At 38.2% G+C, this 17,295-nt stretch overlaps 1 protein-coding gene across 1 annotated transcript in view; it reads right to left on the bottom strand.

Moving 5' to 3' along the window:
* EIF3H (eukaryotic translation initiation factor 3 subunit H) overlaps nt 1-17,295 on the bottom strand; it is a 98,096-nt gene that overhangs the window by 13,141 nt on the left and 67,660 nt on the right. Inside the window, exons 3-5 of the mRNA XM_081505264.1 lie at nt 3,615-3,782; nt 1,950-2,049; nt 554-703 (exon numbers count right to left, since the gene is read on the bottom strand). Coding sequence (XP_081361390.1) covers nt 554-703; nt 1,950-2,049; nt 3,615-3,782 — 418 coding nt within the window. The remainder of the gene's footprint in view (nt 1-553; nt 704-1,949; nt 2,050-3,614; nt 3,783-17,295) is intronic.

A 17,295-nucleotide genomic window follows, 5' to 3' on the forward strand; every position in this document is an offset into this window, starting at 1 on the left:
GGCTGAGCCACATCAAAAAACCCCTCCTTCATGGGCATTTACCATCTCAAAGCAAAAATGACACAGCAAGGCAGCTGAGGTTCCTATAATGACAGGAGGTAATTAGTATTCAAACCTTATCTCACTTTATCAATAACCATGGTGCTCTTCTGGGCTTCCCTCGTGGCTCAAACAGTAAAGAGTATGCCTGCAATGCTGGAGACCTGGGTTCATTCCCTGAGTTGGGAAGATCCCTTGGAGAAGGGCATGGCAACCCACTCCAGTATTCTTGCCTGGAGAACCCCATGGACTGAGGAGTCTGGGTTCTACAGTCCATGGGGTCGCCAAGAGTCCGACACAATTAAGAGACTAACACTTTCACTTTCATGGTGTTCTTCCTGGGATTTGAGCAGAGTTTGACAAGTACTACGGGCTGTTACTATGTCTTAAGAACCTCCCAACATGCTTAAGTCATTTTTCCCCCTTGTTTCACAGGTAAAGTCTAAGTTAAAAAATCTTTTGCAGAAAGTGATTTTAAAAAAAAGGGGACTTTTCATGAGACAGGGTTGCTTACCTGCTAGCAAGACTGAGCAATTCATGCTTGTCTGCTACAGCTGACTTCTTCTCTAGCTCCCACATTAGAACGTTGATCAGATGTGAATTTTTAATTACAATCGGCACTTCTTCAAACATGTGCTCAAAGGTGATATTTCCCTTTTTCAATCTGCGAAGCATGTTAAAAATACTTTATAGTCTGGTGGTCAGAAGTAAGTGTTAAAGTGACTATTTCATACATTTTACATTTTTCCTAATTACAGGCCCTCTTCGGGGTTTTTGTTTGTTTCATTAGCACTCTTTACAAAAGGGAGAGAAACTAGAGATTTACAGAATCAAGCACAAGTTGAGTGATTTGAACAATTTGGAAAATGATCTGAGTTGGAGCTGTAAGACCAGAAAATAAAACTCTTAGCCAAAGAAACTATTCTTTCTTCATAATCAGGTATTTTTGAAATTTCACATACTAAAAAATGCAAATGTCATAAGAAATTATGCTATATAATCTATACCTAAAATATTTAAAATAAACAGCTAGAAAAGAGAAATATTCTCATTCTCGGAAAGTTCACTTTAAAAACCAACTGAACTCAAGAGATTAACAACGAGCAGGACACTCACAGGATATTCCACACACAATGGTTGAAAACACAGCAAGAATGCAACTTCTCACAGTTTAATTATAATTACCATACCCTGGAGATGTTCTTGAGTTAGCTTTTCTTTTAAAATTCTTTATATCTTAATTTCTTGAGACGCCAAATGGGAAATTAGTCATGAACTGTCTGTCCCAAATGAAGTCAAAGCCACTAACTTTAATTTATTAAGAAATACATATTCCTATAATTAACTGAAAATGAAAGACTTCTGAATTTTAAAAAATTTTAATGTAAATATCCCAGTGCCATTATGCAGGATCACAAAACAGCTTTAACAATTAGTTCTCTGCATTCCTGTCACCCATAAAATTTCCCAAAAGCCACCCTGCTTACTAAACCCTTAAAACGTCGTATCTTTCCACACCCTGTCCCCCCACAATAAAACAGGAGGTCAGAAAATAAGACAAATGGCTCACAAGTGTTCTGACACAGAGCTTACAATCTGACAGCCGCTGAACACTCATCCCATCTCCTTTTATTTAATCATGTATTTCTTCAAATCCAGTAGCTAATTAATTCCCACTCTAACTGCATTCACCCATGGTGAGAACAACAGATGAGACATTCCATAAAGAACAGTTTAAACATGGAAAGGGAGAGATCAAGGGGCACTCAGCCATGCAGACACTTCTACCGTCCACATGGCAGAAGCATTACTGCACCACCACCGAGGACTCCATACATGTGGCACACTAGTATCTTAAAAGAAAAACACCCAGTCCTTAATATATGCCTTATAGGCCCCCAAACACTTACGCTTCAGGAGAAAAATCCTTTTCTTTACAAACTTCCATCAATTTAGGAGTCAGTCTGTATGCCTTTAGTGAGAGAGACCCTTGGGCAGTTTTTATGGGATCTCAAATAAGGAAAAGAGAAAGAAATTACTGAGAATTTTGTCACTACCAGTGCTCAAATGACACTGGTTCTGAGCATGTTAATTATTGTACAACCTTGGCAAAATGAAGATCAAAATAAACATAAATGAAGACTAAAATAAAAATAAATGAAGATCAGAGCACAATCTGAAGCAGATTCAAAGAAATATAGCAAATGGTAAGTGAAAAGGCAAAAAACTATCATCCTACTTATACTAGGCAGAATAACTTCCTCCTGAAAGTATAAATATAAGATACAAAATACAGTTATTTTCAAATCTACTCAGCTGCAACCAGCAATCTTGACAAAAATTAAATACAGCATATGTTCCACACATCTTATATACTTCTTGCATAATTAAAAGGAAAATACTAATGAATATTAACTATGAAAATTCAGTGGATGCACTTGTGTATTTCCTTTGTCCCTAATTTAAATGAATGGCCCTGCAAACAATTTATCCATCCTAATAATCACTGTTCACATTTTTTTAGTTAAAGCAAATTCTAAAAACAAAACCACTAAAGTCAAGGTGCAATCACAAGTGTCTTTTTAGTTTTAGAGAAACTAATTTTGTCAAAACTAACTGCTTAAACACTCCAAGAGTAAGAGAGCTTAGCACTTGCTGCATGATAACGGCTCCGGCATGCCAATATTCGCCTAAAACCTGTGTTAACATTCATGTTGCCTGAAACTTAACACAGTGAAACTTTTAGCAATAGGTGATAAAATGAAAACCAAAATAGATTGAAACAAGTGGAAAATTCATCAAGGTCTGATGATGCAATGTTTCCAGCCAATATAAGTACACTTTAACAACTTGTTCTTTACTGTAATCCAATTGTTAACATACTGAAACAATTTGGGGGCAGCTCATAAGATTGATCGTATTCATTAGTATTTTTTGTGACAGATACTCAGGACATTACATTTACTTCTCAGCTGGAAACTATATGCAAGTCTGCCAGATATGGCAAACTGTGAGTGTTTGGGGAGGGGGAAGGCTATAAAGCTGTTAAATTGCCTACAGTTCTGATACAGCACAGAACATCTGGTCTGGAGAGCTTGAGGAAACACCATTAAATAGGCCGAAAAGAAAAAAATCTTTGTGCTAAGAAACAGTCCAGGTTTTGTACGCTGCTGTCAGAGGTATTAAAAAAAAAAAAAAAAAAACTTGGCATGCTGTGTTATGATTGGTCAGTCACGTACAGAGCCAGACACTCTAGCAATCGGGGTTTGTTAGACATCTGGTCTAGTTCCACCAGCCCCTTCAAATGAGGGAGGGGAGATGGAGGAATAAAAATGAAGCAGCTACTCCAGCATTCCAAAATGTACACATCAGGGCTCTGATAGCAAGAAAAATAAACAGAAAGAAGGAAACCCTGTCTAGACTTAGCTGCTGCTGAGGCTGCTGCAGAAACAGGGTTGGTATTTACTTGGGAAGGCCTGCCAGGCTGCTCTTAGAGGCAAAAAGACAGAAAGCAAAAATAGTAGTAGCAATATTATTAAGGGAAGAAAAGAATAATAAAGGAAACTCCTACTAACCGTAAATGAGAACGACAGACTCTTCAATGGCATGCTGGTAACTGAACTGAGAATCCAGAAGGGCCCGGGTGACGAACGAGCCATAGTATGTGGACTGGTACCAGCCCACGTGGAGATGGTCGATGTTTACATGGCGAAGGCTCCGCATCATCTCCATCTGATATTGGACTAGATGATGGGCATGAGGGGGACAAAAGAACAGCTGTTTAATGACATCATCTAAATGAAAAAACAAGCCTTTTTGGAAACAAATTTCTGTACAGCTATTTCTTATCTAAAGGGAACATTTTTCCAGATTTTTAAATTCATTCACTTTACACATAAAGAAAACAAATTAAGGTTTCAAATCATTAAGGCATTCCTTTTCTCATTAACCAAAAAACATTTTATAGAAACAGTATTAAAAAATAATAGTAATAGTAATAATAGTATAGTATGTTAGTAATAATATAGTATATTATTATAGTATAATAGTAATAATGTTAATAGTAATATTAACAGTAATAATAATAATAATGCCTTACTGCAAACAAGTAACTATTTATTAAATGTGGTCTCTTTTAAGAAGAAACTTACGTAATTACTAAATTGGTTGGCTGTAAGAAGTTTTGTTTGAATGAATAAGTTGAGAGTAGTTATCAGTGTCTTCAACAAAGCTTTTAGAACTAACGGGGAAACAGTTAACTACCACATAAATTTAAGTATGAATAGGACACAAGCTGCAGCTGATTAAAAATATAAGAATTCATTTTTGCCTTCATCTGGTGCTCCCTGCTGCATGTGCTAAATTTTAAAAAGAATTTTTTTCTTGTCTGGGAGTTCCTTTACGTTAAGTAATCGATATTATTTATTAGATAAGTTTTATGTTAATCAGCATGTATGGAACGGAACAGTTGGATTAACTTTTATTGTTAATGACTATAATGTATATTATTAACTCAAAGCCATATTACCAGGAAAATCAGTGCAAATTGACAATACAATAAATAATAATGTATTTTAAAAAGCAATATAGCCCAATAATGAGTAGCAAATATGTAAAACAGGAGAAAATTTTATAGTTAGTGTAATAGTCAAGCTATTTCTGTATAATAAATGCACTTAAACATACCTGTTTAACTCAAAATCCAACCATTTCATTTTTAAAATTTTTAATCAGGTTTTAGCCAAAGTGGGTTAAATGTAATTTCCTTGGTCACAGTGCTATGGTTTTACAAACCAAACAAAATTCGAGATCAAAGAGTATAAAAGAACCTTCCTCAGATGGACATGGTCTTTTCAACACCTGTTACTAGGTAAAGAAATTATAAATCTGCTTATTCCAAAGAAAGTTATATTTCTCATGATAAAAGATAGCAGCCAACTCATCAACTACTCAGAATTAAGTGCTTTTTGAAGTTTTCTTTTTATATACAACATGATGGTCTCAAGCAGCAGCAGTATACAATTAATACGGTGATCCTGTATCAATTATCTCGTCTCTTAACTTTTTCACTCCCAAGCATATAAGAGATCCCCTTTCTAGCCAGTTAACAGATTTCTATCAACCACATAAAACTGGGATAGAACCACTACTATGATCTCTGTCTTAAAATTTCACAACTCTTTTAAAGTAAAATCACTGATTTGGCTAGTAAAATTTAATCAAATGTAATTTATGAATGAAAAATTCTAATATTACCAGTAAAACAGGAGCCAGAAGTAAATTTAACATTTATTTTAAAGGGATAGGAAAGTGGAGATAGGGAGCAATTACAAGCAACTGACAGTGCACACACGATTGTATAGGATGAGCTTTTTAAAACGGGTCCTTCTTAAACATCTGTCAATGTACAACTTAGTTATAAAATAAGCACAAGTCAGATTCTACCAACTTGCAATAGTAGTAAAGAAAAGACTTGGAATCTAGCAATCCAGGTTCTCATGTCGGCGCCGAGATTTCTCTCATGGGGAATCTTGCTGTCCTTCTCTGATGCTCAGTTTTCCCACTCCAAAAAGATCTGAGAGCTCATCCCAGTCAAAATGCTCTGACTCCACACTGCTCACTGGATATGCTACTCGTAAGTAATGATTTTTCTATAAACTAAAGCCGGGCCTCTAGCAGGCATTAGTAATTAAAATAAAGATGCATATCTCTAAGAAATATTCTTTAATTTTATTAATAAGTCAAATAGCCTGAATACAACAGATTTTATAATAGCATTTTCAGGAAGCATGAAGTAAAACATTTTACAACTGGTAGCAAACACCCAGATTCCTTCTTCATATAGAGTCTTACCTACCTCAAAGCCCCCTGAATAAGGATAAGAAGGAAAATGAAGTATTTCTCTCAGCTAGAAAAGGGACTAAGAGATATGAGTGAAGCCTATTGCCTTATGGATTTACCATTGTAATAAAAATTTATTTTTAAGGTTACAGAGCTTTCATATGATGAAAATACAAATTTAAGGGTTAAGAGCAATGACAGGGGAGTTAATAAAACTGTTCTTGAAAAATCTACCATGAACTGAAATTTCACTATTACACAAAAAATATGTGAAGTTGCAGGTCATTCTTCATCTTGGTTTAGACTTTAAACCACTCATTTTTTAAATTAAAAAACAATTTTTTTTTTTTTAATGAATGTCTTCTTGGAGGTATCATAGAGAAAGAAAGGATCTAAAAAGACTACAAGTCATCCTTGAAAAGGTGAGGCTAGGGGTGCCAGAGCTCCAAAGTGAACCTGGGGTGCACTGAGGCCCAGTTCTTGCTGGAACTACACACGAGGCTCCAATAAATGCACGGTTTAAAGAAGTGGTGGTCAGTCACTCAGTCATGTCTGACTCTTTGCAACCCCATGGACTGTAGCCCACCAGGGTCCTCTATCCATGGGATTCTCCAGGCAAGAATACTGGAGTGGATTGTCATTCCTTTTCCAGGGGACCTTCCTGACCCAAGGATCAAACCTTGGGTTTGATCAAACCAATGCGTCTCCTGCATTGGACGATACATTCTTTATCACTGAGGTACCAGGGAAGCAAAGCTTAAAGAAGTTACTTTGATTTAATTTTAAAAAATTTTTAAAGAAGTCATATTTATCCTATTACATGTAAGCAAGAGACAACTCAAAAACAGCCAAGTGAATTTTTATCTCTGCAGTCTTTTAGGTCTGTGTCCTTGTTCTAACGTTCACACAAGACATATGACCGTTGGCTCCTTTCTCAGTTTTTCCCCTCCTCCTCCAACCCAGGTTCTCAAAAAGTACAAAATCGAACCCTACAGAAGCTAAACTGTCTCAAAACTGTGCTCCCAACACCCCCCACCAATCAACATAGCTGAGCTGCCACACCAGCTGACACCCATTTATCCCTCTGACAGAAGGAAGAGAGTTGTGACACAGTGACACGGCAGCAAACTTCACACAGGAAATAAGGAATGGTCATTCCAGATTCTAATCTCCCAGGCAAATGCCACTGCTTTAGTGGCTTTGCTGATCCCGCTCAGGAGTTATGCTGGAGGTGAAGGGGAGAGATATTGGAGGTGGGTAGGTGAGGTATGAACAAGAGACCAAGTTTAGCTAGGATATTGGGTGAACTGGGATGAGAGGGGCTCATGTTACCTGGAAGGGACTGTGAGGATGGGTGTCCCAGCCCACAGTCTTTGGCGAGTGGAGACTGCTGCTATTTCCTTCTCGTTCCCAACCATCCTCACTTAATACCCCCTAACCCCCCGCTGGAGTTTTAAAAGAGGAGTGGAAAAGATGTGACTACACAGGGAGATAGGTTCACTCCTACCCAGGGACTGCCTCACACCTCCGAAGGAAGAGAATCAGCAAAAAGAAACACAGGAGAAGGAAAAGAAAACCAAAAGTTCCTTGATATAAAGTGCCACAGCTCCCTACTGTGGAGTTAAAGCAGATTAATGAAATAATAAACAAGCCTTTAACTGGCAACTTTGCCGAGTTTGTTCAGGGTTACAGACACTTTCATTTTTGTTCTCAAGTTCTCGGATTTAACAGAAGCCCAGGCAGCAACTTCAACCAATGACACTCACTTCTGAGTTAATGGCTAAGTATTTCTGGAGAACGTCCCAAAGATGAATAGCAAGGAAAAACCTTTTGGGAGAGAGAAATACTTCAAAATTTATGATAATACTCAACAGAAAGGCTCAGAATCGTGTAGCGAGAAGTTTATGAAAGAATGTTTTAAATATTGTTCATTTAAAAAGCAAACACACCTTCCCAACTGAGGAGAAACAGTGCATAGCAAATGAATTTCAAAGACAAATTGGAAGTTACTGCTAAGCCAACTCAAATTATTAATACAAAAACTACACTAGATGCAACTGAGGTGGTGCTACAAAACTTGGAAGGATTATAAAAATGAGGTGAAGGTTTATAAATCTCTTCTAACTCTACAATCGTCTTAATTGGTTAAGCCTCTCCCAACCAAAGGAGAGCATGGTTTACAATACTGAGTAACTGTTCAGTTTGGCACCAGTATATTCATATTCACTTTTTCCAGATATCTTCTTTGTAAAACAGGCCACTTTAAATTGCCTAGAGCTAAAACTGTCTTAACTGAGGCAGGCTGCCCAACAGTTAACTATTCCTTTCAAAAATCCACCACATTTGTAGGGCTTTCCCTCATTTTTATCTCCAAATATGAAAACACTGAAAATAATATGCAGTCTTCTATTTAAATGCTGGGGCTCACACTGGCAAACAACCAAATAAGACTTTGAGTTCTCCTTAAGACCACTGGGAGGGGCGGTGGCTTAGAAGCTTTTCAGTTCAGCAGAATAATCAATCAGTATGTTTTTCACCTCCAATTTCTCACCTTCATTTTAAAAACCATCTTTATTTTAGTATTTTAAGTCAGCCCTCATGAATGCAATTTATCACCAAAAAAAATGGGAACAAGAAATTACCACAGTTGGCTAGATGGGGATGAGCTGAAAGAAGAACACTGAAGCTGAGACATACTCTAAAATGATCTGTCTAGCAGATTTGGGGAGGGGGGTAGTGGGGAGCACTTATAGATGTCTTATTAGAGAACAATTAAGGAACCAAGGAATAATCTACTTTAAATTTTAAAAATTAAAAACAATTCAAAGGACCTATTATTTGACTACTTAATAGTGTAGCAAATATATCTAAATCATTAAAAAAATGCAATAAAATCATATTTAGAAATATGCACATGCATTGACATAGCCTGGAGAAAAGGGAGAGAGCTGAGCACCAGGAAAGACACCAGCGCCCAGTGGGCACGTATTCAGTCAGACTCCCTGCCTAGAGGTCCACACGTGGCGTTCGATCCTCACCATGACTCTAATGAGACAAGCACGGTTACTGACATCTTTTTAGAGGAGTTGGGTATCACAACTTGCGAAGGTGCAGGACTCAACCGGACTTCAGACTTTCTGACTCCAAAGCCAGGCAACCACCCATTTAGAGGATCTCATCTCTTCTTATTAGTAACGTGGAGAGCGAATTATTTCTGAATCAATAAAGCATAACAGAGATAGAGCAGAAACACACAATTTCTAGGTTTTCAGAAACCACAGCGTGTGCATGTCTGATCACTAAATTAACCAATAATTTAGCACTACCAGAAAGATTTTAAGTGAAAACTACCATCAAGGATTTTTAAATGTCAAAGTTGAGAATTATCACAAATACATAACCAAACTCCTAAAACATTGCATTCTATGTTAGTATTTGAAACTTCTGCCAAGATTACTTTGTAACCAAGCACTGGCTCAGATCAAAGATGCACAAACACATCAAGAAAAGAAACAAAGAGAGACCAGATGTAGTATACATGCTCTTTGCAGCAAAGAAACAAACTAAGCTCAACCAAGAGATGCAAATAGCTTTAAAAGCAGACAAACAAACAAAACCCCACAACATGTTATACATTAAAATTTCCTATCTGTCCTGGCATTAGGGCTGTCCTAAGGAGGGCTTGTAAGAAAATTATCACAAGCCTCCCTCCTAGCAGCGCCACAGGTCACCGCGAGCGCAGACAGGTTATCAACTGTGAAGGCTCTGCCCCAACTACTCTGTGCTTTCCCCTTCACATCAGATTTTCTGCCAAGCCACACATACGTTTCAGGCAATGCTCAAAGCTAGGAGCAGATGTAGATTTAAGCAAACAGAATGTGCATTTGAAAAAAAGAATTAAATAAGAGTCTACTTTGGGTGGAGTACACATTTCTTAAAACTTCCATACTCTCTTCACCCAGTCTGCATTTATGTATTCCTCTGTTCTCCCCTCAGTTAATATACCTGTTGCTAAAGTCACTCTGGGATTGCTTAAGAATTATGGTAAGAGCTCAGCTTCTCACAATAAAGTGTCCAATATAAATTCTACTCAGACATGAACCTATTCTATTTAAAACGAAATAACAAAAATACTTTCTTAATCTTACCAGAAATATCCTTTAAACTGTTCATTTGTCCTGGGTGGTTTAATTTCTTCTTTAAAGTGTTTATGAATTCTGATATGTAACTTCTTCTGTATGCCAATCTGGGAATGGGGGGAAGGGGATGTGTGTGCTACTCTACCTTTTAAAACCAGTAAGAGCTTAGAAAACTATTGGAAGCCAGAGGGTTTTTTTTAAGAGGTTTTAATGTAACCCAAGAAGTATCCTATGAAATAAACTGGATTCTTCACAGAAAATTCTTCACAGAAAATACTGTGTATATACTGCAACAAATTCATATTGTTATGAATTTGTCCATAGGGGTTCTTCAGGGAAGAATAGTAGAGTGGGTTGCCATGTCCACCTCCAGGGGATCTTCTCAACCCAAGGATCGAACTTGCATCTCTTATGGTTCCTGCACTGGCTGGCAGGTTCTTTATCCCTAGCACCACCTGGGAAGAGGTCGCCTATGAAATAAACAGGATTCTTCACAGAAAACACTATATATATACACAACAAATTCATACTCTTATGAATATGACTTGTTACAATGAAGAGCACAGAATGTTAGAAGACCAAATGAGAATCTCTGGATTTAGAAAAATAAATATTTCATGCTCTTTTCATGAGGACAAATAACATTCCAACATATTTACAGATATATATACCATGTACTTGTTTAATGCTGGCACAAAGTGAGGTGCTAACAGAAATATTTCAAAATTGTGATCGTTGTTAACGTACTAGGGAATGGTCACAATCATTAGGAAATTATACATATATAGGTAGATGTTGCTGTTTACTTACTAAGTCGTGTCTGAGTCTTTTGTGACCCCATGGACTGCAACCTACCAAGCTCCTCTGTCCATGGGATTTTCCAGGCAAGAATACAGGAGTGGGTTGTCATTTCCTTTTCTAGGGGATCTTGCTGACCCACGGATCAAACCTGAGTATCCTGCATTGGCAAGCGGACTCTTTACCACTGAGCCACCAGGGAAGACCCAGATAAGCAGACAGATAAAAATCGATGTATCTCCATCTTAGCATGTTCATGAAGCACAGGAAGTAGCTTGTATTAAAATGTAATCAGTGAAATCACATTTAAAGAAGGTGGAAATTAAAGGTGAGGCAGAGACCTGAACAAAGTGAAGCAAGCCACAGATATTTTGGTTAAAATATACAAATTTAGCTCTGAGCACTGGCAATCAACGGAGAGGGAAATGGCAAGCTGTTTCAGTATTTTTGCCTAAGAAATCCCATGGACACAGAAGCCTCGCCGACTACAGTCCATGCGGTGGCAAAGTCACACAACTTAGTGACTAAACAAACAACTGGCAATCAAAGCAAAACAGAAAACATGGTGATTTATATTATCCAAAGGGGGGAAAAAACTAAGATCTCAAAGTAGATTTTCTCTAGTTCTTAATCCTAAAGTAGAATTTTCATGTGGGGTTTTAAAGGAAAACTATTATGCAGATTTTTGAGACGCAAAAACATTTTTCTAATAAAACAATTACAACTGATTTACCTTTAAAAAAAATAAATCTAGGTTTTTAAAATAAAACAAAGAGAGACTGTCTCATGATTATTTTTTCATCAAACAGAAAACTGTACAACTTAGCAACAGAAGAACAAGAAGCAGCAGAGGAAGAAAAGAAGAAAGGGTTACTGAAATGAATTAACAGTTTCATCCTATAAGAAACTACCTATCAAATTAATAGTTTCATCCTGTAAGAAACTACCTAACAAACTACTAGTAGTATTTCAACTACCTATTGAACTACTGTTCAAAAAACAGACTGGGATGCATCAGGAGTAAGCACTAAATACTTTAAGTAAAAGAACAAATGATCCTTTTTGGAAGTACTGTTTGCAGTGTAGGAGCAAAACTGTTCTGAAACCATTTACTGAGTATCACCTGTGCTGGGAGCTTGATGAAGTTATGGTGACACGATCTTTAAAGATAGTCCTTCCTTCAATATGAGCTGTTGGTTAAATAACCCATTTATCTCTCTGAACCTTAATTTCCTCACCTAGAAAACAGTGGTTTCAACTTCCAACCATCTGATGATGGCAGTTTTAAAAACATACCTCCAGTCCGGACGACTGTTGGCTTGTAACGAGCATTTTCAAGAGGGAGTTCCATAGGTAATGCACTCTGTAAAAGCATGCGCTGACTTTTATCAATCCCATCCTCCACACACACCTACTAATTCTGTTTTCTCCCTCCCTGAGAGGTCCTGAGTCATCAATCTTGACCACCTTCTCCCATACTCAGCTCATATAATACTCTACCTTCTCAGTAGCTCTCAAATCTGTTTTCTCCAAGGCAAAAATCACTTAGAAGTTTTCTAGAATTTTAACTGGGAAACTGCTCATGAGAGGCCAAGAGGAAAAAATTTTAAAAAGCACAACATGTGAAAGTTGCTGCCTCCTGAAGAGAAATACTAGAAAGAAATATGCTGAAATGGTAAAGAAATACGCTGAAATGGTAATGGCAACAGTTTTCCAGGGTGTGGGATCATAGATGATTTTTGTTTTCTTATTTACACTTACCTTTATTTTCCTTGGTTTTTAGCAAAAGAAGTGTAAAATACATATGATACTAAAGGAGCTGCTGCTGCTGTTTAGTCGCTCAGTCGTGTCTGACTGTCTGCAACCCCGTGGACTGTACTCCACCAGGCTCCTCTGTCCATGGGATTTCCCAGGCAAGAATACTGGAGTGGGCTGCCATTTCCTTCTCCAGGGCATCTTCCCGACCCAGGGGTCAAACCCACGTTTCCTCTTCTTTACTACTATGCCACCTGGGCCGTATTAAAGGAGTACATACATATGTATCAGTAGAGTTTTCTTTTGCTGGCCAACTTATTACATTTAACAGGGTCACCAAATAATCTGGATACCAAAGCTCCTAAACTGTGGGAGCAGAGAATTCCGCACAAGATTATTCAGAATCTGAAGTAGCCAACCTGGTCTGAATATTGTCTGCTATGGACTGAACTGTGGCCACCCCAAATTTGTAGGTTAAAGGCCGCAGTGTGATGGTATGTGGGGACAGGGCCTTTGGGAAGGAACTAGTTTTAGTTGAGGTCATCAGAGTGAAGCCTTCACAATAAGGGAGTAAGTGCCCTTATCAGAAGAGATACCTTAGAGCTTCTTTCCTTTCTCTCCATCCATGGGCAGTACTGAGTAATGAGGCTGTGTGAAGACACAGTGAGAAGGTGGCTACAACCCAAGGAGACAGTGTTCACTAAACACCAACCCTGATAGCATCTTGATCTTGGACTTTCAAAGCTGAAACTGAAAAATAAATTCCTGTTGTTCAAACCATCCAGTCTACGGTATTCTGTCATGGCAGCCCAAGCCCAATAAGACACTGCCTAAATTTAGCACACATTAGTTGTGTGACCTATGACAAATTATCTCAGCCGAGGTGTCCGCTTTTGTAAAATGAGAATAAATCAGTATCAACCTCATGAAGTCATAAAGAGGATTAAATGAAAGCCTTAGCAACAAAAGCAAAGGCCTTCTAAGCATTACTGAGTATTATTCGAAAATGCTATTTATAATCTAGAGCCTACGGATCTTATCTAAGTCAAAAGTTTTTGAGAATTGGGTATGGTTAACTTGGTCCCCAAGTATTGAGTCAATTCCCCATTTTCATCTGCATTTTGGGAGGACAGAGAAATCAGGAAACTAGGGAAGAGAATCAGAGGTAGTGTATGTGACAAGAAAGAAAGTCCATGAATTTGTAACATCAACTTCATGAAAAAGAATTCACAGGTACAAATATGAATATGATCAAAAAACAACCTACCATGAAAAAGGATTACAAAAGGAAAAAAATACTTCTTAGATACTAAAACTATAAGCTAATTATATTCAGTACAATAAAGAACAGATTCAATAAAGAAAGAGACAAGCTACAGAAATTAGATTTCAAGAAAAGGTAATCTTGGGTGTTCTATTATTACTGTGTATATAACAATATAATTGCATTGTACTATATAAGTTTCTATTTCCTGATTCCATTTGTAACTCTTCGGAAGGAAGGAAATAAGCTTCCTCCCGCTCCCCCCAACAGGTGACTTTATAAACTACACTGAGAACAGGAGTGGAAATGGGAAGGAGACTGAGCAGCAGTGTGCCCCCTACACAAAACACTGATTGGGCATACTGCCCACCCAAGCGACGGAGCTAAACTCAATTTCAATACAGCAAACACCTTTCTAATGTGCCATCTATTGCTTACTGGGGCGATCCACTCCTTTACCTTCAAAGGTCAGGACAACTGGATTAGAAAATTCATATTAAAGATATCTAAGAAGAAAGGGGCTTCCCTGGTGGCTCCAATGGCGAAGAATATGCCTGCAACGCAGGAGACCTGGGTTTGATCCCTGGGTCAGGAAGATTCCCTGGAGGGAGGCATGGCAACCCACTCCAGTATTCTTGCCTGAAGAATTCCAGGGACAGAGGAGCCTGGTGGGTTACAGTTCATGGGGTCTAAAGCTGAAAGGATGAAGTCTTTTAAGAGTATCCTTAACTACAACCCAAAGAAAGGAAAGCTGGCAAGAATGGCAAGTGACAGGAGTTACAAAAAAGGAAAGGTTAGGAAGGGGAAATAATTTTCTACAGATTAGTTACATCAACAAAACAGAAGTACTTATAACCATATCCTCTATCCAACCCTTTCTTGCCCCCATTTCTTTGCCTACATGCTCAGTTCAGTTCAGTTCAGTTCAGTTGCTTAGTCGTGTCCGACTCTTTGCGACCCCATGGACTGCAGCACGCCAGGCTTCCCTGTCTATCACCAACTCCCTACATGCTCAGCTTCATCCAAGCTTATTTTTACATGGTAAGGAATAATGAGGTGTATGCTGAGAACATGACCAAGCAGAAACCCTCATAGCCACCACAATAAATCTGAGTTTTGATTCTCGTGGCTTGTTTTCAATGAGGCCATGTTACTTCCCTGTTACAATCTCCTTTTCCCAAAACCATATGAATATACAGTTTTGTGGAGAGAGGGTGTAAAGCTTTCGCTAAATTCTCAAAGGGGCTAAGATCCAACACAGAGTAACAAGCACTGAGATACAGTGGAGAATGAGCCAAACACGAGCCTGGCTCTCAGAGAACTTCCATTCCTCTAAGCATGCAGGGGAGGGGGATAAGGCGGGGGGTGGGGGGACAAGCGGAAGAGACAAGATGAGAAGTAGTAATCAGTTCGGTTCAAGGGCAGCCAAACAGATCACCAAAGACACACCACCAGAAAAAGCAGAAATGACAGGTTGAAGTTCCCAAGAAAACACTAGTTTTCAGCAGGACACGCAACAGATGGTCATTCTTACCCCTGTCCTAGCCTACCAAGACCAGAAAGTCCGTCATGGGAAAAGCTGGACAGAGGCTTCGTCTAAACTACTCTGCAATTTAGATTAGTAATTCCCAAGGTGGACAAGAGAAAATACTGGCGTTTACCCACCAGATGATATGACCAGAGCTATTAATAGTAAGCTAAGACTGGTCTAAAGGTAAAGAGTGAAAAAAAAAAAAATTAATAAAGGCAAGGAGTGGTGATCCCAACACAGAGGTAACCCTTCTCTATTTGAGACGAATACACACTCTGGGGAAAGATGGTCTCTAGCAAAAACGTTACATTCTAAAAATACTCTTAGCACAAACTGTATTCTGCTATGTTACAAACGTACCTTGGAATACAGTTCTGGAGTCACACACACTAAAAACCTTCCTCAAGCAACCCAGTGATCCTGTTGTCTTTGGCAGCTTTCACAAGGGAACCTCTAGAAGCCATTACTGAGGCTGCTCTAATCATATGTCACTATGTAATCTGAGGCTCCTGAAGATGGTTTTCTATGGTGGGCCTCTCAGATTAGAGAGAAGATGAAATAGAGAGTACAGGCGGGAAGTAAAAATCATTGAAAGGCAAAAAAAAATTGTTACAGAAAGATGCTGGAAGGCTACAAAACAGACCAAATAATTCTCTTCCACAATTGGCAGGCAGGATCCTGCCAGATGTTTGAAATAGAATTAACCTCTATGGGCTACACTGATAGAAATAAACTGCACAACTATAAATAAATAAATATCTAGGGAAGCATAAATAACTATCTAGGGAAAGGCTATCATTTTTTTACTTTCCCTAAACTTGATTGTCCACCCCTCACTCAAACCACCAAAAAAAAAAAAAAAAAACTGTCCCTCACTGCAGTATCCAGATACAGAGCCAGCAGTTTGTGCTGAGGCTTTAGAAAACGTGCCAAAGGCAGATCAAACAATACCTACTTACAAAGCTAATAAGTTTAATCAGAGTATTTGCAATGTTTCAAAGCATTTTCAAACCAGGTAATATCACCTTAACAACAAAAGCCCTCTTTTATCCCCAAAGGATATGTATCTATTCCTTGCAGAAAAGACTATGATAGTCAGATAAAGGCAATACAAACAGCTTACAGATGCTTCCTTCTTCTATTTCGGGGAAGAAAAATCTTTAACAGCAAATTCGTCCCTTCATATATTCACACTGCAAGTGTATGTATCAATCTATAATGTGCTTGTCCAGAAACAGGGTGAAGAAGACAGAAAGGTCCCCGCAGCAGACACTCTAGTAGAGAGGAGTGGATATGACACAAGGGGACAGCTAGCATTCCTGGGTCTACTCAAATGCTCAATGTTCCCTAAAGAGAGTAACTGGGTAATCCCATATAGTTCTCTGGGCCTTTAAAATGAACAAACTAGCTCTGTTAATAACCATCAGGAAATCAAGCTTGGGAATCAAAGGCCTGGCTACTTACCTTGCAAAATAATACAGTGCGAAAGAAGAGCTGCAGACTGAGAAAACAGCAGACTTGAATGGCTCTGCCATTATATACAATAAAATGAGGCAGAGGAAAACCTCCAAATAACCAAACTGCCCTTAAAAATACAGTTTAAAAATCATCTAATTTTTAATTTACCTCAAATTAAAAAAATGATTTGGATTAATGCTTATCACATGCTGGCAGTGATCACAGTAAATAGTGGCAAAATGGCAATGATTACCCTTGTGAGAAATCTGACATTTTAAGAGTTAAGGCATGGACCAGCTAAAAATCCTCCATGAATAAAATTTCATGTGTTCCTTTTCCAGGTTTTTAAAGTGGAATCAATTATCTCTAATGTGCCTTTGGCTGTTAATATTCCAGAGGGTAAATGGGAGGGGGGTTAGTTTCACTAAAAAATATAATCGAGAAACCCTAACAACAAGAATGGTCAGAAG

This window comes from Giraffa tippelskirchi, chromosome 6 (genome assembly GCF_054371585.1).
Source record: "Giraffa tippelskirchi isolate mGirTip1 chromosome 6, T2T-mGirTip1v1.2.pri, whole genome shotgun sequence".
Taxonomy (NCBI): Eukaryota; Metazoa; Chordata; class Mammalia; order Artiodactyla; family Giraffidae; genus Giraffa; species Giraffa tippelskirchi.